Source organism: Protobothrops mucrosquamatus, unplaced genomic scaffold, assembly GCF_001527695.2.
Source record: "Protobothrops mucrosquamatus isolate PMUCROS unplaced genomic scaffold, P.Mucros_1.0 scaffold691, whole genome shotgun sequence".
NCBI lineage: Eukaryota > Metazoa > Chordata > Lepidosauria > Squamata > Viperidae > Protobothrops > Protobothrops mucrosquamatus.
In genome coordinates, this window is record NW_015386975.1 from 522,407 (window position 1) to 547,250 (window position 24,844).

Below are 24,844 nucleotides of genomic sequence, written 5' to 3' on the forward strand. Positions count from 1 at the left end.
ACGGCCGGCCGCCGCTGGCCTTGCTTTCAGGTTTGGCTTGCTGGGCATGATGGGGGTGGGGGAGAAGAAGGGGGAGGATCCCTCCGGCCCGGGTGAAAAGTGCAGCGGAGGTTGGGGGCTGGCTGGGAGAGCGCGGGGAGGAGAACGCCCGGGAGCCGAGCTCCTTGGTGCCGCCGCGCTTCCAGACAATAGCTAGGGAAGGGAAGGGAAGGGGCGCTGGGTTTAGACCTTCCCCAACTGGGATAATGGCCAGGCTGGCCAGCGACGCCTCCTGAGCGCTTGTCTCCTTTCCATCTAGTGCGGCGTCCCCCCCTCCCCCCGCTCGTCGCCCTGCCCCGGCTCTGACCATGATGGACCTGAAGGTGGACGAGGAGGAGGTGGAAAACGGGCAGCCGGTCAGCATCGAGGCGTTTGCCAGCAGTTCCACGCTGCACGGCCTGTCCCACATCTTCTCCTACGAGCGCCTCTCAGTCAAGCGCATCTTCTGGACCTTGTGTTTCCTGGGCTCCTTGGCCGTGCTGGTCTTCGTCTGCAATGAGAGGATCCAGTACTACTTTCGCTACCCTCACGTCACCAAGCTGGACGAGGTGGCTGCCACCCACATGACCTTCCCAGCCATCACCTTCTGCAACCTCAACGAGTTTCGCTTCAGCCGAGTGACCAAGAATGATTTGTACCACGCTGGGGAGCTCCTCGCCCTGCTCAATAGCAGGTGGGTCAGAGGATGGGGAGGGGGAGCCCCCCCCCCACACACCCATGCCCTGCAAGAGTGCAAAGCCCGAGGTCCCGAAGCATCTTTGGGATGCCGTGCAACAGTTGGTCCACTTGTGGCCATGACAGGAGATGGTGTGCGTGTGTGTGTGTGTGTGTGCTGGGAAGTGTTTGAACTGTGCGCTGAAGTGTGCAACATGTATATTTTCATACTGTGATCTGACACACATTTGAGAGTGTTTCTGGGTGACAAGCTATTTAGCACTGGCAGAATGGAAAACTGTTTCCATATCGTTGCCAAGAAAAGTGCACGGCTGTGTCTATAAAGTCCGCAGGAGTAGAGTCCAAGTTGAGGGAGGCTTGACTTTGTATACTTGGTCACTGACCTGGGTCTCGTATGGCTTTGGAGGTGGTTTATGTCTCTGTTATACAGACTGCCGATCTTTTTCCAGGCTACCTGTCCCTTTGATTCCACAGCAATAATCCTGTGAGGTAGGGAGGACTGAAATTGTGACTGCTTCAAGTCACATGGTGAGTTTCTATGGCTGAACATGGCCAGCTCTTCTTCAAGCCAGACGTGTGGCCCCATGCACTTGACTCCTTTCAGATGCAGTACGTATCACTGTAAAGGCTGTCGGCCGCCCATTTGTGGCAAAGAGTCCCATATGACCCCATGGAGGCTGCTTTGATTCTGTTCCCTATTTTACTCTGTTTGTGCACTTTAAGGGTGATGTGCTCCCACGCTGTGGACTGAACCACAAGTATTTCTTGTACAGCTGATCGTATTCTTGACACAAGGCAGCTAATGTTTTCTGCTGCTTGAACTCCCCTGTTTTCAGATTCTTGGAGCTGAGATCTATCTGTAGCTAGTCACGAATCAGCCTGGGAGGGCAAACCAGAGTTTGGGCATCCTGGATATCAGTTGCACAGGGGCAACAGGGAGAGCCGCTTCTGAGAGGAAACTGAGGCCATTGGAAGCTGAGGTTGCCTGCTGCATGTTTTCTGCAAGCTACAAAAAGCAACTCCTGAGTCAGGATTCCAAGAGCCCCCCCCCCCACCAAAGCCCCCAATTTCATCTTTCTCATCTCAGCATATTACTGCCCTCTACTGGAGAGAATTGCAACTCCCCAGCATGTAAAAGTACTGTAACATCTCCTTTGAACTGAGCTCGACTCCTATGAATTAACGAACATATCCATGTTGTTTTCTTGGCAACCATACACAAGTGGTTGGCTACTGTTTTCATCCAGGATTTGTTTTGACTTCCCGGTCTAGACTGTAGTCTTGGGATTACCTGGCAGTCTCTCATCTAGGACTAACCAGGTTCTGAGTTAATACCTGAAACCAGGGTTACATGGTCAACTTGATTAGGCCACCTCAGCCAGGTGCTTCCATGTAACTTGGTTCAGTTGTATTCCTAAAGCCAGAAGGAGAGGATGAGACTTTCTGTCAATTAGTTTGTATGGATTTTAACTCAGGGATGGCATGAAATTTAAATGGAGGGTGGATAAGAGCTAGTACTTTGATCTTCACGTTGCAGAGCTTGCTGCTGTGATGTGATCTGTTCTAAGTGGTATATGCAGGACTTTTTACAACTAAGTGGCAGTAGCAGAATTTTATTTTTTCAGTGCATCCTATATCAGAATGATTTTTCTCCATTCTCTTTTTCTGTTGAAGTCCATGGTTCAATCAGTTCTTGGAATTATATTTTATCAGAGTAATTTTATTGTTTGAATGACAAATATTTCACTACAGAATCATACTTGCCTGGAGCAACTAATCCCCATTGCCTATCTTGCTACTTGGTCTCTACCTAATGAAATAGACAAAATATGACTGTAGTCCTGAATCGTGGAAAAAAAAAGCTAATTTTACAAAATGTCCCTTTTTCTTTCTTTCTTTTAGAGCTGTTTTTTGGCCAAAATGCCACTATTTCATAGAGCATAACAAATCATCCTTTATTTCAGAACATAAAAAAACCCAAAAAGAACTAGTTGGATTGGACAAAAAAAAAATCCAACCCTATTAATAGTAGCTGCCAGCCAGATGGTAGTGGAAATTTTAAAAATCTAAAAACAGACATTAAAAACAATTGGCCTCTCTTCCAGCCCTGCCTTTCCCAATGAGGTGTGATGGTATATTGCCACTGATCAAGGAGACTTTGTTTAGCTGTCAGGGCTCAGAGCTCAGGATAGACAGCTCCTCCATGCCTTTGCCTCTACCTCTTTTTAAAGCTGCCTAATTTAATGGTCATTAATTTTGTCAGGATTGGTTTTGTAAGTTAAAAATGAAAAAACCCCGCTGCCCTGAGTTAAGCCAGTGGTCCATCAAATCAATTGGGTTTCATACAAATAATGAGAGCCGGTTTGGTGTAATGTTTAAGGCACCAGCCAAAAACCAGGAGACTCACCTCACAGGATTGTTTTTGTGGAGAAAATAGGAAGAGGAAGGAGTATTAGGTAGGTTCGCTGCCTTGAGTTACTTATAAAGTAATAAAGGTGGGATAAAAAAAATCTAATAAATAAGTAAATAAAAATAGAAGTGGCCAAATCGGGGAACAGTGTGGGAGTGGAATCCAAAATTTAGGGCAGGCTTGGTAGCCTGTCTTTGCTCCTTGTAGGCCCTAATGGCTTGGATTTCTTGCTACCTGCTTCCGTAAAATATAAAATATATGTTCTTTTCCACAGCTATAATTTGGGAAAAAGACAAGAAAAAAGGGGTGGCATAGGCAGCTTGCATGTAAGTATTTGTAGCAATTCGACCTTTGGCACTGATCTAATGTGGTTCTCTATGTGCAAAATATGCCATCTGCTAATACATCAGGGTTTTTAGAACTAGCGTAGATAGTACTGTATATGTGTTGATTGTGGGCGATGATATAAAAGTCTGACGGTTTCCTATTCTTGGCTCTCATGACAGAAGGAGCCATGCACAAAGCCAAGAATGGGATCTTTGAGGGGCTTCAAAACTGATACTCCTGCCCTTCCACCCCACAAGCGATAAACTGCTCTCCTTTTCCCATTGGTCCACTACCGAAAAAAGAGATTTTGGGATCTGGATTGTTGCATACGGTTTTGCATATTTATGAAAAATAAGCAACCTATGCCTAACCCTGATAGATATGCTTATCCCAAGAATAAAATTTACTGGTTTCTTAATGGGGAATATGTTTTTGATTTGTTCTTTAATTTTGCCAGCTGAGCGACAGTTAGGGTTGGCCATAGGTTTCCCTGAAAATTACGGAATTTTTCACATCTGAAAAATGTGCCAGCCAGATACTAATTCCTTTATGTGCCAAGAAGCTAACTGGCTACTAGCTAATATTAGTCCCACAGCACTGACCAGGTTTTCTCAGCCTGAGGCCGTCCAAATAGAGCGGGATGACATCTTCCAGAATTCACCAGTCAGAGTTTAAATACATCTTGAAACCATTAGATAGAAGAAGGTTCTGAAATGTCAATCAAGTAATACCAGTGAATCCATCCTATACAATTGAATGTTCCAGAGCTCCTTGGAATGGTGGCATTTTCTCTGGACAGCCAGGGAAAACCTCCAGTCTGCTCCCTATGCCCAGCAACCTGTTTATTTCCTTCTTACTCCAGAAATCTGCTTAAATGCCTGATACTTTATTTATAACCGTTATTGACTCCTTTTGCAAATAGAAAGTAGTTTAGACGTGCAGAAATCAACCTATCAAAAACACTGTCAAAAGTGTTCCGGGGATCGTGCTAGCCTAAGTCATCCAAAAGCAAATAAAATGTTGTATTTGCAAGTCTTACTGGCCAGTGTTTCTGGCCACTAAATAGCTGTAGCATCCCAATCTACCCCCTTCTTTATATAAACATGATCTCTATGCTGCCTCACTTCACAAAGGGGTCGCTGAAAATGTTCTACCAATTCTGTATTATCAAAAGTATCCAGTAGAAGAGAATATATGCAGCTCAGGGTTGAACTATGGAGTGCTTGGTATACTCTGAGTTTGTTTGTTTGCTTGCAGACCTTTTATTACCTTACTAGGTAACATCATCAATGCTAGTAAGTTTGGGGTTTGCACCCTGTTTATATGCAGTAGCTTGCCCTGTCAGTGTGGTATGATTTTCTCAAAAAGGACTGTAAGCTGCAGGCCATACTAGACGCACTTATAGTCAGGAAATCAACATTACACATTTAGGTACGTTAGAGATTTAGGGACTGACATTATTCCAAGTTTCAGCAGCATACTTTGCAATTCCAATTGATTCTAACCGCCTGCTTTGTTGAACAGGTGCAGACAAACTGGGCAACATCCAATTTTTGCATTTGCAATTTGCACTGATTTGGCATATGCATATGTATTGGGTGGCTTGTACTCAAAAACTATTATAGAACAATAGAAGGCACTGAACTGTATTCTTGACCACTAGGAAGCTTCTTCAGGGCCTTCATTGGACTTTTGCAATTTTCCAAGCATTGCCCACACCGTTTTCTTCTAGTCCTTATAGACAAGAAAGCTTTAACTCAAAGTGAGATTCTGAGAATTAAAGGTGTCTCAAGAAACGCTATTGAAGTGGCAGATTTTTACATTCCTACGTTAGCATTTTGATGGTTGTCTTAGTAGGAGAGCATTCCTGTAAGGTAGGAAAGCAAGCAGTGCAGCCTAAGTGGGGCCTAAGTAAGGTCTGCCACTACCCTTTTGGCCTTCTGTAAGGGCCTTAACCCCTGGCTTTGCCGGCTGACTTGAGGCCCTAATGGAAATGCTCTGTGCTGGAGGTGGCTGGTGGATTAATAGGGAAGAGGCCACAACTATACTATTCTTGTTTGTGGTTTTCTGGTTTTGGACCTAGTCTTGTTAATTTTAATAATTACTTTAATTGTAAACTGCCCAGTGCCCCATTGTCGAGTGAGATGAGCAGCATATAAATTTAATGCATAAATAAACTGCAACGTTCAAAACATTGTTGCTGTGGTTTGAGTTTGGAGAGCTTAAAAGAAGGAAATATGTGCCTTGAGTCTTGCAAAAGACACCCATTAAACCCGCTGATGCTTCACTCTATGCCTTCCCACCACCATCATTGTGTCTCATCTTGACTGCTGCCACGTTTGGAACATGGCTTTTGACATTATTTAGTACAGGCTTCAAGCCAGCTGAAATTCCACCTCTCTGCTCTAATAAAACATGTTGTTAGCTTTTGGCCTGGGATATTCACGCTTTCCTTCTCAAGTCTCATTCCGAGCTCATGCTATCCTTGCAAAGGATGATCCTCATCCACCAAGCAGGCTAATGAAGAAGCAAGCTGGGTTGAAACATTAAAGCTGGCACATCCTGTGCCCTGGGGAGATGGGAAGTATTGAAACCCCTTCTTCGATTCCCCAAAGAGACATGACTTGACTGCTGTTAATGAAGCGGACACAATGTCTATTGGTATTAAACATCCACAGGCTGTGAAGGGTAAATGCATACAAGTGTGCGCAAGGCTATGCATAAACATTTTGACTGTCTCTTTCCAGAATATAAACTCAGTACACTTACAGCCTCACCGTTTCACATGCACTCCCTTCTTTATGACAAGAGTTGTCATAAAATCAGGGGAACAGCCGATATCTGCCTTTTTTTTTTCCTAGTGTGTAGCTGTCATGCAGGAGAACAACATCTTGGTTGCTAATGTAAAATGTGTTATGCCTTTGGAGAGTGGAAAAGCTGCCTCAGTGGCAAGTGGCTGTTTCTTTTGCTTTTTTAGGAGTAATTATATAATCTGAAAATGCCTGGTTAGTCTTGCAAGGAGTGAAGAACAGTTGCTTATCTTCACAGAAGAGTCTCAATGTGAGGTTTTAATTACACTGTGCTTTTGCTGCTGGAACTGAGAAGTCCCAGGTGTATCATCTGACCATCTCACCATCTTACAGATGCTTTGCCCAGGAGCATTGGAGGCTCAGGCACTTTCTCTGTGAACTGCACCAGCCCAACCGATAGGGAGACCCAAACCGAACCACTGTGACTATGCTCTGGATTTTTTCTCAGGTACGAGATTCCGGACACCCAAATGGCTGATGAGAAACAGCTGGAGATCCTGCAGGAGAAGGCAAATTTCCGCAACTTCAAGCCCAAACCTTTTAACATGCGGGAGTTCTCGGACCGAGCTGGCCATGATATCCAGGAAATGCTGCTCTCCTGCTTGTTCCGTGGGGAGCCATGTGGTCCCTCTGACTTTAAAGTGGTGAGTGTCTGGCTTCTTTTTCTCTGAAGATTGTGAGGTAGGGAGTAAGTGTTAAATTTGGATCATGTTGTGTATCCATAGAGAGAAGAACCTGTGTTGTGCATAGTGTTGGCATCATTGTGGGGGGGGGGGGGGGGGGGGGGGGGGGGGGGGGGGGGAAGAAGGCAGTCTGCTGTATTGACTTGTTCTGACAATGCAGATAGGCTTATTTCTTTGTTATTGATTACATATACTTACAGACTACTACAGCACACAGTGAAGTGTTTTACAAGAACAGGCAGAATAAAAAACATAGCATATTTTTTAAAAGCAAGCAAGCAAACAAATCTCAGCCCACATTATATAAAAGCTGTTGCAGAATAAAATGAAAAAAAAAAACACCAAACAGAAAATAAAGATCAACCCAAATCAACCCAACATAGTGCCCAAATGCCTCTTGGGGGGAAAAAGGCCTGTTTTAATAGTCTATTGAAAACCCCAACAATTTGAAATGGACCTCAAGGGGTAAGCACAATTTTGGGGCTATTCTCAAAAAAGAGGCCTCTTGCTCACTTTTGGGGTGGGGATCCTATGCATCCTTTTTTGAGAAGACCTCACAAGATGGGCATTTTACAGAGGAGATGGACCTCCAGGTAAGCAGGAGCTGTGCCTTTTAGAGCATTAAAGATTTACACTAGCTATGTGAATTTTGACCCAGAAACCTACTGGCAACCAGTGCAGTGACAATTGCACAGGTGTTATGCTGTAGAAGTAATATACCTCCAGCAGCAGGAGGACTGTTAGAATCTGAATCATCTTCAAAAGCAACCTAGCGTAGTGTGCATTATAGTAGTCTAATTGCAAGGCAATAAGAGCATGAGTCACTGACATAAAGACTTCCTCGTCGAAAAAGGACTGCAACTGTTGAAGTTGTGCCAAAGTTCCCATAGTCTTGGCCTCCCTCTACTGTTCAAGCAGGAGTCATGAGAACCTTAAGTCACAGATCTGGTCTTTGAAGGAGAGTGTGGTCCTTTTAGACCTAATCTAAGAACTGGGGGAAAAGACTGTTTATCTACAAACAGCACTTCCATCTTACTCTGATTCAGTTTGATTTTTGTTGCTGTTGTTATTGTTCCATCTAGTACAGTGGTTCTCAACCTGTGGGTCGGGACCCCATTTGGGGTCGATCGACCATTTCATGGGGGTCGCCAAGCAAGGCTGTCCGCCATTTTTTTTGTCCACCATTTTCCCCCCCTTTTCCGGCGGGTGCCTTACCTCCCTTGGGCTGGGCCAGCTGGTGGTCGGCCTGCTCCATCTCTGCCGCTTGCCAGCTACGCCTCGGCCGGCGCAGGGGGCGGAACCACACTTGCGCGGCGCTCCCGGGCAGGGAAAGTCCTCGACTTACGACCGGTTGGATAGTCCTCGACTTACGACCGGTTTAGTCCTCGACTTACGACCAGTTTAGTCCTCGACTTACGACCAGTTTAGTCCTCGACTTACGACCGGTTGGGGTCGCGGCATTAAAAAGGTTGAGAACCACTGATCTAGTAGTTCCTCACAACTTTCAGGAACAAACCAAGAACTTCCACTCTTATCTCCAACCTTGCCTGGCATAGCGATATATAATTGAATATAATCAGCACATAGAGGATAACTCACTCCAACTGATGGATTTATGTAGACATTAAATAATATCAGAGAGAGGACCGAACTCTATGGTACCCACACATAATATGTACAATGGAATCATCGAAACATAGACCTGGAAGGGACCTTGGAGGTCTTCTAGTCCAACCCCCTGCTCAAGGCAAGAGTCTTATACCATTCCAGTCAAATGGTTGTCTAGTCTGTTTTTGAAAACCTTCAGTTACAGAGCACCCATAACCCCAGGAGACAAGCTATTCCATTTATTAATTGTTCTCACAGTTGGAAACTTTTCCCTTAATTATAGGTTGTATCTCTCTTTGACCAGCTTCCATCCATTCTTGTCCTGCCCTCTGGTGTTGTAGAGAATAAGTCAATCCCTTCTTCTTTGTAGACAGCCTCTGAATTATTAGGAGACAGTTATCATGTTCCCCTGAGCCTTCTCTTTGATAAGCTAGACTACTTAAGTTTCTCAACTGTTCATCATACGATTTAGCCTCCAGACCCTTTATCATCTTTGTTGCTCTTCTCCGCACACTTTCTAGGATCTCAACATCTTTTTTGTAGCATGGTGAGCAGAACTGGATACAGTATTCCAAGTGTGGTCTCATCGGCGCAGTGTAAAATGGTACTATCAGTTCTCATTGTCTTGACAGTATCCCTTTGTTGATGCAGCCTAGGATTGCATTGATTTTTTTTTGACAGCTGCAATGGTGGTGCACTGGGACACCTAAATCCCTCTCATAGTTACTATTATTGAGCCAAGTACCACCTGTTCTGTACCTATGCATTTTATTTTTCCTGTTTAAGTGCAGAACCTTACTTTTTTCACCACTAAACCACATCTTAATGGATAGGGTCCACTGCTCAAGTTTGTCAAGATGCTTCTGGATCTCGAACCTATATTCCAAAGTATTAGCTATTCCCCCCATCTTGGTGTTGTCCGCAAATTTGATGAGTTGAACTATAAGTTCAACAAGCTATAAGTTCAACAATTCCTCTCTTCCAACCACCAGTTGGAACTGCCGTCTTAGGAAGAATCAGGATCATCATAAAACGATGCCCTCAACCTCACAAATGGTGCAAAATGCCACAGTCAATAGTATTCAATGGCACCAAAATGTCTCATTGAACCAGACGTGCACTCCCTTCATGTGGAGCCTGATGACAGTCATTCACTGGAATGAGGTAAGGGATCTAGATAATTCATTTCACCTAGGATATTTGGCAACTGAAGCCACACTATCTTTTTCAAAAATCTTCCCTCTAACGAGAAGATTACAAAATGGACAAATGTTGTCGAAAATTGCTGGTTGAGAGATCCTCTGCTAAGAGGGGTGCACCACTGCCTCCATCAAGGCAAATACAGTAGTTGTATCCCTTCCACTAAAGAGACATTTTTCCTTTCCAGAATGAAATTGCTGGGTCCAATGCATGATGATGGGTCTTAAGCTACCCACTTCCTTAGACTATGAGTTCAAAAGAATCCAGGATGATTTCTCAAGATATAACCTCACTAATCTTGCTGTACTGAAATCAAATGGCATCCAATATAAAGTGAATATGAGCAAAGCTATCCACAAAGACTTAAAAGCATATCACAGCAGCCTGCAAGAAAAACTTCCTCAGCAGAAGGCTGTGGATAAGCTTGTATAAGGCACTGGACAAAAATCTGTTCTTAACACCTCCATGTTCAGTTGCATTCAGTCTTCATTTCCGTAATATTGATCTAGGCATCTCTTTTGACATTTCAGCTTCTGGAGACCCTTGATTACCCAAGAAGCAGGATCAGTGACTATAGAGAGGCCACATGGCAGCAGTCCTGTCCGAAACCTTTCCTGTCTCTGAGTTCCAGAGTTCAAAAAAGTGTATGACAGAACTTTCTGCCTGGCCCCTGGGAAAATCTTCCAAGCATCTTTAGAAAACTTGTAGGGTCCATCAGGCCATCCTAATTGGTTCCACGTCCTTGCAGAGATAGAACATAATCCACATGTTGACCATGTTAACCTGATCTGATTATCTTGTCTTCCAACGTCCGATCACATCTCATGTGCTCTAAGGTCAACAGCAGAATTAACATGTGACTGCCTGTATATGCCAGCCTACAAGTCACCTGGGACAAACTCATAGTTACCATGGAGGACGTGCCATGCTAGTTCTGTCTGAATCCCACACTCAGGGCATAGACTGAAACCCCCCATTGCTACAGTAATAGCTTTGGGACTCCCAACACCAACCTGACAATGAGATCTAATTGTTCAAGCAAGATTGGTGCTGGGTGGCAGAATGGTCAGTACACAGCAGTAGCCATAGTTTGACTCAGTTGCCCAACTTCATCTTTCAGGCATTCATATCTGGTTATCTATAAAGTAGCATATCTAGTCACAATTAAAGTATCACAAAATATCACACACACACCCCAACCTTGGAGTTGGGGCTGCTGAGCCAACCAGAGAAGGATAAATCTTGCCATGGTTATATCCATGTCTGTGTCCAACTATGCTTCATTTCAATGATGCATGGCCGGTCTGCACACTCATCCACCATCAGGTTTTGGATGAATGTAGTCTTACCACACAGAAACGGGACATTCAACAGCAGTAGCCTGAGGCCTCCTTCCAGACACAGAAAGGCGGCAAATATGGAAGCAGGCACCTGCAATAAAATAAGTCTCCTTTCTCCTGGAAGGGCCAGACCATTGCATCCAGCCATACCCCTACCAATAACCCTTCACTGTAGCAATTTGTTGTTCAACATCAGTATCTTCTGAGTTTTGACAGATCCCTCTCAAACTGTCCCAGACTGTTTTCATATCCTACACTAACCCACTCCCATTCCACATAACTCAATGGGGCAACAATCTGAGACATCACTCATGCTATCCTGTGTAGAAACTTAATAAATGCAGGATGGGTTTCCAAACAGCTTTTTTACCCAACTGTGTGCTCCTTAACATTTGCTTCCAATTTTGTCCCATCATGGGTTCACTGCAGGGTGACAGCAGGACCATGCAGGATTGCCTTCTGTCCAAGTTGGTGACAACTAGTCTAACTTTAATTAATATCATTTGACATACATAGTTAAAAGATGAAATAATTACCCACCAATTTAATCAATTTAAATGATTGGTTTTTTTAAAAACCCTCTGAAAAATATATACAGGAATCAAAGAGAGCTATTTTAAATAACTAATATACTTTGAGAGTCAAAGATAACATGTTCTAAATACAAGTTCCTATGAAGCAACAGTTGAAGACAGCTACCATTTCAGATCCTGGAGATGAGTTTCTTAAGGACATCTGTTTGAGTTGTGTGTGAGATGAAGAATGTTGGAAGAGATAAATTTAGACTGATCCAGTAGGATTCATCCTAGGGCAACAACTGGGAACTTGGGCAACAGGTACCTTAACATTCAGAGTGTGGTTTTGCATCCAGTATACAGTGTGCCTATGGTATATGCTAATGCCTGTATGTCTCTATTAAATGGGATTAATTCAAGGACCAAACTTATTGATTAGAAGACTACATAAATCCAGCATGTTATTATCTCTGATGGGTGGCGATTGCAATTTCATGTTGTTGTCACCTTTCTCCTTCCCTTTCCCCCCCCCTCCTCCTTCTCCTTCCCATATGTTTGCAAAGTGTGCTTTGTTTTGCACTGCGCTCACCTAGTTCTTCCAGTAAAACTATCAGTTCATGTCGCAACAAGAGGCTTTGTTGGCTTGTTGCAAAGCCAGAGGTTGAATTGAGATTGAGAGGGAGTCACTGGCCTAAGATTGCCCAGCTGGCTTCCCTGCTTAAGGGAGGACCAGACCCTGAAACTCCCTGCTCCTAGTTGAGCATCTTAACCACTATACCGTGATGTCTCCATTGTATAAAGAATCATAAAGATGTGTTGATGATCCTGAGCAGAGTTAACAAATAGCTGCTGCGGAAATAATTTACCATTCTGTATCCTCAAAGGCAAACATTGTAAAAATTGTTGGAAACCTGGATTTGCCTAGGTATATGGCAATGAAAGCTGTGGCAACTGTGTGGACACATTGAGGCATTGTGATCCAAGCTGAAGCATACATGTCTGTGGCTTTGGAAAGGTGCTCTGTTTTGGGGGGGGGATATGCAGCATTAAATAAACAGGTGGGAAAACTGTTATGGGGGAAAGTGGCTGTTTTCCAGCTTCTGCAATTTGGTGTCTCTTTGGAAGGAAATCTCTTGTAGTACCGGTAGTAGCTGGATACAGCTATTGATGTGGAGGGGAAGATACGAGATATGTTTATCAGCACCACTGAATTGTTTTGATGCCCACTGCTGTTGGTTGAGGTTAGAGCTTCAAGATTGCTGCAGAACAGAGGGTTCTAGCTGGCTATGATTGGCTGTGGATATCATGGGAAAAAATAAACCAGTTTGATATGTGTTTGCTTTTGCATTGGGCTACTATTGTTGGTTTGTCTCATCCGAAGAGACACTATGCAGACTACAGAGGCTTTCTGTTGCCATTGCTGAAGTGGCCTAGCTGTTTAAGCCTCTCACTTCTAAAGGGAAAATCAGAGCTAAAAAAAAAGTGAGGATCTCCAATAATGACTCAAGTTTCATTGTGAGGGAGCAGGAAGAATTAAAATGAAATAAAGAATGCCAGGTTAGGAAGCAGGTCTCCAGGGATCTACAAAGGTTTTGCCATCCACAGATTGTGTGCAAATAAGAAACGCAATTCCCCGGTGTGATCAGTCAGCTCACAAAAGAGCAAATGATCCATACAAGTCCAGGTATTTGATCCAAACAAATTGGTTGAAAGGAAGGCTTCCATGAGGGATATGGAGATGTGACATTTAATGGAACAACAGTATATTCTCCGTACTGTATTAATTACACAGACTAAATAGATTTATCTATTTTTGTTTGATTTACCAGAATATTCAGTGTTACTGGATCGCCTGCAAGCTAGTCTGCCTGCCTCAGCCATGTTTTGCCCCTTTCAGGTGGAAACCCTAAATAGCCAGTATTGATACGCACACATATTACATGGGATATAGCATGAGAATTGATTCTTAAAGGCCCTTGCTCCTAAGAAGCGATTTTACAGAGCCAAACTAACCTTGGGAAGACAAAAGAGCAAAAAAGGAGAGACAAGGCTGACATGCAAAGAACGTCTCCAGACATCACTGCATACAAGTAAAGCTTGATTATATGATTGGGAATAAAGACAAAGGACCAAACACGTCGACAAATTTTCCAGTGTGTAATTTATTTTCATTTCACAGATTGTTAGTTGCAGGTGCATTATAGCTCAGGAGCATGACATATAGGAAGGAGCATGGTAGGTGGGGAGGCAGGCATTAATCCACTGCCTTAGCCTCCTTCAGCTGTTCTATGTTTAATATTTGCAATATTGTAAGGAGAAAGACTTCCTAATGTGGTAAGTAAGCCATATAAGCCACGTATGTGGATATCTTTTCAGGACTACCAAAATTCTCCATCCCACACATCACGGCCTCGTTGTATGGTCCCAGTCTATTTTGCCCCCAGGCACAGACCCACACATGTAACCTACTCTAGGTTTGGTCAACATCATTTGACATACCTAGTTAAATGATGAATTAATTGCCCACCAATTTCAATGAATTGTTACGTAAACTAAAAAGATCCCTCTGCTTAGGGGCAAATAATGTAAAAATAGAGTTGCTTTGAAATGAGATGGGTGGTAAATAAATTTAATAAATAAGAACACTACAGTTAAGTTAGCTGTAAGACAATGATGGCAAGCCTATGCCACGTACAGTAGGTCACAGTTGACACACCTTGCCATTTTGGTGACACGCCAAGCCCTGCCTGGACCCTCTGGAAGTCATGTGAGAGGGCCCTACTCTCACATGGCCTCTGAGGCCTCCAAAAATCATGCAAACGTTTTCACACAGTTTTCAGACACTTCAGAGGCCTCATGAGAGAAAGGCCCTCAAGGCCTCCAGAGCCTCTGAAAAGCGCATGAGAACAGAGAGGGCTTTCCTGCTCTTTTCAGAGGCTGCAAGGCCACATAAGAGCATTCTCTGAAGTTTCCAGGCCTTGTGCAACCTGGAGTTGGCTCAGATAGGCATTTTGAAAAATATTTACAATTGTGTATTTATCAGTGAAATAATACATTTAAATAATTAAATGTATTACTCTTTGTGATGAGTTGTTTCTCTTTTGTCTGATCTCTCTCTCTCTCTCTCTCTCTCTCTCTCTCTCTCTGTGTGTGTGTGTGTGTGAGAGAGAGAGAGAGAGAGAGAGAGAGATGCCAGCAGAATCAAGGTAAGCATTTTCTGAATTTTTGACACGCTAAGCCCAAAAGGTTCTAAGAGTACAACCCAAGCCCATAAGGAAATTGTAGTATTTGTGGAGAAAGGCACGTTGTGTATAAGACGCAAAAGCAAAATGGGGTCGATCATATAAAGGAGCCCTGGAACTTGATTCAGCTGAGGTTGGTGCAAATGGGAGGCCTCAAGCTGAACAGTGGCCTAAGCAAAAGAAGTAATAAATAATTTTGATAGGAGAGGTTTAAAGAGAGCTGAGAGGATGGAAGGGTGACTGAGAAAGGCCAGAGGGGAAAGGTTACAATAATGAAAGTGAGAGATAATCAAATATATAAGTTTTAGGGCAAGGGGTTAGCAGAAAAATGTCAGATACTATCTTAGCTTATGACTGGTGGGCATCCTGTTTTGCTTGCTTTATAGCTTCTGAGATTTTGATCAGGAGTTTCACAATAAGCAGCCACCTTATCTTCATTTCCTTAAACTACAAACTTGCTCCTTTAAAAAAAAATGCCTGTCATCCTCCAGATGCTTAATGTGCCCAGTGCTAATTTTTGTAACGGTGTGGTGCCACTGAAGTACTGTCTCTAGCTCTATGAACCTCTTCAGAGGTAATTTATAGTCATTCTCGGAGTCCTTGTGATATGTTCTGCCACATAGAAAGGTAGGATCTTTGTGAATTGGAGTCAAGAGCACCCCAATTGTAAGAAATCACTTTTGAGGGAGGTGAGACTGGGTTCTTTGTTATGTACGGCTAGGGTAAAGAATAGTTTAATCTGCTGTGTTTTTACACTTGTGTAATATATCATTATTTCATTGTAATAGCAGAGATATTTTCACATTTTATTGTGTGATATGATTTTTGTTCTGATATTACTGGTTTTTATTATGTTTTTTATGTTGTTCATATTGTGCATCGCTCTGAGAATTTGGTTGGAGAAGAGTGCAGTTTATAAATTTAAGACAGATATAAAAGAATAAATAAAATTATAGAAATATGGGAACACAAACAATCTTGTCATATGTCTCCCTAGATACTACCGTCCTTGAAAATTTAGAAGCCAGGATTTAGAGAGAGTAATCTAACTGAAATAAAGATTTTCAGCTTTGGGGAAGTACACAGAACTTCTCAAGAAGCTCACAAGTAAAAGCTAATGAGACACCACGTACTTCCAATATCTTATTCTTTAGATCACCCCTGCAGTATAGCAGCTGACACCTCCTTCTCTAGTTAAGTCTGTATTTCAAAATTCTCATGTGGAAAGCAGGGAGGAACTGTGATTCTCCAATTTTATTTAAGTATCCTGATGCTTGGCAGTGCTGGCCATGCCTGATGGAAACTGGTGCCTTGTAACCACTGGATGGACACAGGTTCCCTAGCGTAGTCTGACTATAAGCTATTCTTTTTTTGAAAGCTCTGAAACATATCCCATGTCTAATTCAGAACCAATGATTCAAAGCTGAAAGAAAAGACTTTTGCTTGGACGTATGCAATGCTTTTTTTGTTTAAAAAAAAAAAGGTGCCCGGACACACACACAACATACAACCTGCCTTGCCTACCCTACAAGGTTCCATCCAAAAAAGGTGCCGGAACTCCGTTCTGGGCATTCTATGACAAAAAAAGCCCTGGACGTATGGATACATGGATTAAAAGAAGACACACTTTTCACATATGATCCTCTACCCATAGCACCCATTCAGCATTGAAAAGTCTTTATCATCTTGGTCAGGAAGGAATCCCAGGTTTGTTCTGTAGGGGCACCAGAGAGTTGTAGACTCTCTCCCTAGGGAAATTTGATTGAGTGCTCCCTATTTAAGCTTATGGCAAATGGTTAACTTAAAAAGAAAGACCTTTTAAGTGTATTAATTATGGTTTCTATTTCCTTTCTGGCCCTGTGGATCAGCAACAAAGGTGGCGGTGGCAGGGGGGGGGGATGGTTGCGTGCACATGTCTACCTCTTGCACAAATGGAGCTTTGCGCGTTCACACTCCTGACTTCACTTGCGCAGTCCGGTTCCCCATGGGCCGTAGACTGGTTGGTACTGGTCTGCGGATCCTGAGTTATACTGTATTTTAACTTGATTCTTTTTTTAGGACCCAAAACTGGCCTCTTTAAATTTCCATAAATGATTTTTTTTTAAAAAAAAACATAATACCAAGAAATCTTAGTAGTGACAGAGAGATGTTAGAAAGAAATCTTACTAGGTTTGTTTCTGAGCTGGGAATAAAGAAGGCAGTTGCTTGAATCAGAGGTGAAGTTTATTCCAAGAATGCAATGTACAAACATCAGTAATTGGAGGTGGCCACAATTTAAGTCTCTATCAACAGCCCCTTATATAGGAAAGTCTTGCCTTTTTTGTATTTCAAAAGCATGCAAAAACATGTCCTCCAGGAATTCTAAGAAAATGCACTTAGCTGGCATTCCAAGAAGTGGCGCCTTTGCACTTAGGCATCCTACTGAGCAATGGTTTCTGCTTGATTTACATTTGTTGATTGGAAACAGTAATCTCTTTGGGAAAAAGGCTTCCCCCCCCTATTTAATAATAATAAAGTTGGAAGGGACCTTGGAGGTCATCTAGTCCAACCCCCTGTTCAGGCAGGAAACCCTATACCATTTCAGACAAATGGCTGTCCAATCTCTTCTTAAAAACTTCCAGTGTTGGAGCATTCACCACTTCTGGAGGCAGGTTGTTCCACTGGTTAATTGTTCTAACTGTCAGGAAGTTTCTCCTTAGTTATTTGATCAAAGAGATCACAAGTTAAGTTTTACAGAAGGAAAAATGTTCACCCGAATATAGTTTCAGACAACGAAGAGTGTTGCTCAATTACATTGGTATCTTCCATTACATTTTGATCTTCATCTAGAGCCTACTCTAATTTGTGGTTTTGAATCTTTTGCCTTGATTTCAGCGGGAAGAATGTGTGGCAGGAAGACTTTGATTTCTTTTCCACAGAGGAGATTGCAGATCAGACGAGTAGGAGTGTCTAAAATGTCTTCCTCTATAAGTATTTCAAATCTTTTGAGGGAGTGCCAATCCTGCCTGTTAATCTGGGCAAGTATTTCACAGAATAGATTCTCAAAATTCTTGCTGTTTCTCCAAATTAAGGTACTAAGTGATGTGTCTGCAGGGTAGGAAGTATTATAGCAGGATGGATATGGATTCATTATTCATAGTACAGCTCACACCTACAGCCAGCCAAGTATGGCTCCAGCATTGCTTATTAATGAGACAACTCATGAGAAATTAAAATGTTTAGGTTGTAGTCGTATGTCTGCTTTTATATGATTAAGTTCCATTAAATGTAACAGAGTTTATAACTGAGTAGACATGTCCAAAGCAGCACTGTTAGAAAAGCAAGAATTACTTTGTTTTGTGAGGACCACATCCAGCTTCCTTCCAGTCCTCTTCCCAAAATAGAGAAAAGGGCATATAAGAGAACACAGCCATGGGATATTTTTCAAGATCTGTAATAATTAAGTCATTTGATGCAGTGAAATAAATTGATCCATCCTAATTATGGCAAGTAAAGGAAGTGGTAATGAGGCTTTCAAATGTTGTTTGTGAAAGATGTACTTGTAACAAGAATTTGATATGAAGAGGGAGAGCCAGTTTGGTCTAGTGATTAAGGCGCCAGGCTATAAACCAAGAAACTGTGAATTTTAATCCTGCCTCAGGCATGAAAACCATCTGGGTGACTTTGAGCCAATCATTCTCACTCAACCCACAATGTCAAGCTCGGGTGACAAGCTTGTCAGTCAGTTCCTATCACAAGCAATGGACAACACTTGGTTGATAAAAAAAAAAAAAAAGCAGACGCACCATACTTGGGAAAATGCTAAGAGGAAAAAAAATGATAGAAAGAGAATAATCAGGCAGGGTCTGAGAATTTCCATCCTTCTGATGGGCTTCTGGCTTCATGCTAACAATTTAAAACACTTCCCTGCATGATTGTTTGCATTATTAATTAAAAGGGTACAGTAGCCTTCCAACTAGGTGAAGATCTTCCATTAAACCTTAATGGATTTTACAAGTTGAACCTCTGCAGCCATGAATAAGCATATCAAACTTCAGTGGAGCTGACTTCCAGGGATCAGGCATTGGATTGGAGACGTACTCCGTTAGCTTTCTTTTGAAATTTCTCTACTGATTTCCGTGTTTGCGTCTAAGATGGAATTTTTAAGCAGGGGGTTAGAACTTCTCGTTTCTTGCTATATCAACGTTAGCTGCAGGCATATAGATTCAGTAGCTTGACTAAGGGGAAAATCTGGATGTGCTGCATGCTTTTTACATAAATGGCTGGCTCAGGAATTCTGGGAGCTGAAGTCCATGAGTCATAAAAGAGCCAAGGTTGCCTACCCCTGGTATAGTCTATCCATAGTCCTCCTTTGCTTAGTTATTACTCTACTGTTATCTAGATTCATTCATTGTAAGAAACTTAGAAGAACATGCCAGACAAAAAAAAAACTAAAATAAAAACTGCATTGTTTCTCTTTTAAAAGAACAGCAAAAAAAAAAGGTCCTCCTCCATTCACATATAACCACATCCAGAGTCATCATGTGAGCCAAGTACACCATGGCATTATTCATCCATTCTTGTAGATCAGGGGTATCAAACTCGCCGCGTCACATGACATGTCACAACGTATTGTGACTTTTTTCCCCTTGCTGGATCTGGGGTAGGTGCGGCTTCCGCGTGATGCATCCGGCCCATGAGCCGGCAGTTTGACACCCCTGTTGTAAATGGATGAAGAATCCCCATTATGTACCTTAAAGTAGGAATATCATACTTTAGAAGTTTAGATCTTGTTGTAAGATCTCCCTTTCTTACTGAGAGCTGAGTAAAAACAGGCAATATAGCATCATGTGTGTTATAGGCTGCACATATATAGCAGGCCCAGTATCATCTTTGGAGAATAGCAGGAATTCTGATATAAAGTAAAGGCTGGATTGCTGAGCAGAAAAATCTAATTGTGAGTGAAGCAGATTGTGTGTTGGCAAAAATATCAAGACCAGAGATGCTGGGTGAAATTTCCCATAAAGGGTTGCTGTCTTTTTCTTTTTTTTAAAGAATATATTAGCAAAGCACGCATATCCTAAAAATATAGAAAAGCAAATGATTGCCTCAGAATTATTATTGCCACTTTCCTCATTTGGAAAGAGGAAAAAAAGAAATGGAACTGAAATTTTTAAAGCCAGTTTTTTCCCATGCATATTTATAAAATGAATGATTGTGGGGGAGTCAGTGGTAGGTTCGGTTAGAACTAAAAACAGATCATAAGGGTATCTTTTTTCCCACTTATTTCATCTTTTTATTGTTTTTGACTGAATTCTTTCCTTCCGCATGCCTTTACATTAGCATTTGCAATCAGCATTTTTCTGAACTGAGTATTACAACTTTGGAGAAACATTTAAACATTACCCCAAACTACTTTTGGATTTGTATATAAACTAATGAATTGCACATGAATTTAGACATCTATAAAAGTCCATAAAAAACATCCAAACACGGATTTGAATGGATTTTCTCCACAAAGTTAGATTCCCCAGCTTCTGTTTTTGAAGAGTCCAAATTGGGAATCTTGAAGATTTTTTAAAGACCAAGTTGCATGGTTGATTTTAACACTGATCTTCGCAATCCCAGCCAACCCCGTGGTGTGTCCGATCATAAAGGCTTCTGCCCAACCAACCTTATTATTATTTATTATTATTATTTAAATTTCTACCCCGCCCTTCTCCCAACGGACTCAGGGCGGCTTACAGCCATTTAAAACAAGTACGCAATACAAAAATGCTAAATTTAAAATGTAATTAAAATAGAATATTAATTATTGGCCATTTTTGTTAAAATTATGTTAAAACCAAATTAAGATAACCCTTAGGCCAGTCCTGCTAGTTTAAATAGCCATGTCTTGAGGGCGCGGCGGAAGGAGGGGAGATCCGGAATCACCCGGATCTCTGGGGGTAGTTCGTTCCATAGGGTGGGGGCTCCCACCGAGAAGGCCCTCCCCCTGGGGGTCGCCAGCCGGCACTGTCTGGCTGACGGCACCCTGAGGAGACCCTCTCTGTGGGAGCGTATCGGCCGATGAGAGGTAANAGGGGAGCCCCATGTAGAGAGCATTACAGTAGTCCAGGCGGGAGGTGACAAGAGCATGGGTGACTGTGCGCAAGGCGTCCCGGTCCAGAAAAGGCCGCAACTGGTGAACCAGGCGTACCCGGTAAAACGCCCCCCTGGCCACAGCCGTCAACTGGTCTTCTAGTGTCAGCCGTGGATCCAGGAGGACACCCAGATTGCGTACCCTCTCCGAGGGAGCCAAAGTTTCGCCCCCTATAGTCAGCGACGTTTCTTCGGTGCCTTCGGCTCTGTGCATCAGCAACCAAGTAGTTCAAGTTATCTATCATGTGACTTCTCAGAGATACCCCTGACTTAAGCTTCTGGGTCTGTATTTAGGCTTTCAAAACTAATTTTAGAAAAGAGATTATCTCCAGAAATTAAGTCGCAATACTGCCAAGCTTGGTACCACATCTAGCCACATCTAGAGTGCCTACATTTAGCAACCATCCAGAGTCGCTGAGAGTTTCGTGCCATAGAAATTTAATATATTATTACATTATTGTTTCTCACATCCTAGCTGGGTGCCCGGTGTCAAATGCTGCCCTGAGGCCACTGTGCCAGCTAAAGCAGTGGTTCTCAACCTTTTTAATGCCGCGACCCCCAACCGGTCGTAAGTCGAGGACTAAACCGGTCGTAAGTCGAGGACTAAACCGGTCATAAGTCGAGGACTACCCAACCGGTCATAAGTCGAGGACTTTCCCTGCCTGGGAGCGCCACGCATGCGTGGTTCCACCCCCTGCGCCGGCCGAGGCGTAGCTGGCAAGCGGCAGAGACGGAGCAGGCCGACCACCAGCTGGCCCAGCCCAAGGGAGGTAAGGCACCCGCCAGAAAAGGGAAAAAAATGGCAGACAAAAAAAATGGCGGACAGCCTTGCTTGGTGACCCCCGTGAAATGGTCGATCGACCCCAAATGGGGTCCCGACCCACAGGTTGAGAACCGCTGAGCTAAAGGGATGAGAAAGGGCTGCTGTTTTATACTTCCCTACAGCACTCCAGAGGACTGATTGGCTTGAATTCTTCAGGGAATTGTGGGAAAGAATTTCAGCTAATGGTTGATTTAACAAAGTAATGAATAAGCAAACATGCTAAATGGTGGTTTCACAGTCATCCTGCAGCTGCTAGCCAGAGTGAGCACTGGAAGAGAATGAGAGAGAAATCCCAAACATTTTCCTGAGGATATCCTTGATCTTGAATCCAAGTCTCACAGTTGCTAAACATTTCAGCATCTCCCAAGCTAAAGGACGAGCTTGGCAGCAGAAACAGTCAGGAGGATAATTCCATAGTGGAACAGAATGCAAACGTACCTGGGCAGCAGGCGCAGAGCTTTATCTGTGACTGCAGAAGCTGAACGCTAAGGCCCGCTCAATTGCTTGGCTGGTTTTGGCACAGAGGGGAATAAAACTTGCCAGCAAATCTTGCTTCTTCCTTGAGCAATCTAATCTCCTTCCATCTCTCTTTCTCTATCAATTTTGTACAGCATTCCGTTCTGTTTTCAGTGGGTCCAGTCCATCTTTCTGCATCTTGCTGTCCTTAAACTCTAACCTCGTGTCTGCTTGCATCTAGCACCTTCCTGCTTGTATTTTTTTTTTTTTTACCTCATTCCTTCCCTAGAAACGTGCTTTGCTGTTAGCCAAAGCTCATTCCAGGAGGGAAATTCAATGGGGGGGAGGGGTCTTTTCTCCTTTGCTGTCTTTTTCTCCTGGAGCAGAGCTTTTAATGAGATGTCAGGCACAGAAAACCCAGCCGGAGTGAGAAAAACAAACAGTAGAAAAACATAAACAGACTTGGTATATCAGTGGAATATAATTTTCAGTCACTCGTTTTAGCTTTGCAGTCTTTCTTCCTCGTCATCACCTCACCCTGCTCTGTATAGTACAGTGTTTGTTTCATGCTGTGGCAGCTTGCAAGATCTGTTGCACGATAGAGTAGATGCTGCTTTCTCTCTTGCTAAGTTCAGCAGGAAATTACATGGTAAGTGTGCTTCTTTGCAAGAAACATTGGCTGATCAGTGCCACCAAGAGAAAAGGTTTTGCTTACAAATATTCAGTCTCTGCCATCCCTTGAGTTAGTTAGCAGAGCATCTGCTCCTCTTTTCGGTTCTATGAGGACCCTGATGGAGACACAACCTCAATCTCATATGCAAGAGAATGCTGTCCCAACTCCCATCTATGATCAGTTCTTGGGGACCAATATAATAATAACCAAGTAACAAGGAAACGTCAGCCTTGGAGCATTTAATAATTTGTGTTAGAGCCGCAAGATTTTCAACACCTCTGTTCATTGGAGGTTGGGTCGGGTGCTCAGTGGACCAGAGAACAATCCAAATCTTTGGTTAGATGAGTTTTATTGATCTCCCAGTTAAGGCTATCAGTCAATAAATCCTACTTGATTACTCATATGAGTTCGCATCCATCAATTAACAAAATCTGTTAATGGTAGAACTCTAAGCATGTTTACTTAGAACTAAATTCTACCGAGTCTAATGGGCTGAGGCGGCTTCCCAGTGGAGATCTTTCTGAACAACAACTTTCATTGCTGATTCATTTTTCCCTTCTCTAATGGATTTTTGTCTGTGTACATGTGCGTGAAAAGGAAAAAAAATAGCATAAATGGTGGGAAACATGGAGGATTATCTGTGGAAGATGTCAACTAGTTGGGATTTAATAACTAATTCTATCCTGTCTAAATTTTGCAAAATTTTGTTCTCCTTTGGTACATTCATTCCTTTACATGTTGGTGGCATACTGAGGTTTTTGAATTTGCAGGCAAGGAGTAGTAGAGCTGGATTTCACAAACTTCCTAATGCCAATGAGATCCTTTAGCCCATTCAGTATCCTTCTCAAAAGCTTCATATAGAACCTTGTAGAACCTCCTAGAACAAACTAAAATCCCCAAGATATCAAATAGAATTCTCCTAATGCCACCTTCTGATAAATAACAGGAGAGAAGTACAGCAAAGTGGCCCACCGAAAGCCAGGTTGCTTGAGGCTTCAAAATGATACCCTGGCCAGCATATTGAAAGCTAAGGAGAGAGACAGGTCATCTAGACTTTTTCTAGAGCTCCTGAATTCCCCCCCCCATCCCATCCCAAACTTCATTGCCAAATAAAATGCAAAAAAAAATTTGATGTGTTGGGGGGGGCTTTTTTAAACTTTAAGACATTTGATAAATATATTATGCTTCTCCTGAATTTAACATGCTTATTTCCCTTCAAACAACCGCAAGGGGGGATAAAGATCAGAACTTCAGCTTTGTGATGCCATTATCTTACCATTCCTCCCCCTGTGGCCTTAAATTGGGGTTGTTTGTTTGATGAAAGTGCAGCCCCTGGTAAAAAAAAGTATCAGTCCCAGCCACTGAGAAAAATCAGTTATTCTAAAGGGAAGGAAAAAAAAAACATTTTCCAGATCAAAGTGAGGAAACTCTGGCTTGTGGTCAAGATGCAGTCTGAGATAGCCTGTCTTGTCCAGGGCCAAACATCTACAAATAAACAGAGGGATACTTTTTTTTTCTCTCTTCACTGGTCCAGGTTCAAAATCAAGGTTGTGAGATTTTTAAGTCAAGTCACATGGAGTGGGAGTTAATGGGCAGTTGTTGTCGATGGAGAACTTGTGCTTGCTACTCCATTTTAATAGAAGCTGCTCATTTAACGGGGCGGGATGCCTGCACAGTCTTACAGAGCACCTTTGCTCTACTCTCTTTGCAGACAGACGAGTGCTAACATTGGGAGTAACGTAATTCCTGTATCTGCTGTTTGCTGTTTTTACCTACCTCGTCTGCCGGCTCAGATGATAGTCTATCTGGTAGTGCTGGAGCTGGCTGCTTGTCATCAGTACTTCTGAAGTTGGCTCTGGCACTGGATTCTTGTCTAAGCTCACCATGAGACATCCACAGTCATATCCCTCCTCAAAAAAATCA

General features: G+C 42.8%; 1 protein-coding gene across 1 annotated transcript; it reads left to right on the forward strand.

The window, feature by feature from the left end:
- Nucleotides 1–350: 350 nt before the first annotated feature.
- Nucleotides 351–6,905, forward strand: LOC114922710 (acid-sensing ion channel 1-like; the record flags this gene model as incomplete). The annotated part of the gene is made up of 2 exons (XM_029284530.1): nt 351–712; nt 6,710–6,905. Coding segments are annotated over exons 1-2 (558 nt in total), but the record flags the coding sequence as incomplete, so codon positions are not given.
- Nucleotides 6,906–24,844: the final 17,939 nt, after the last annotated feature.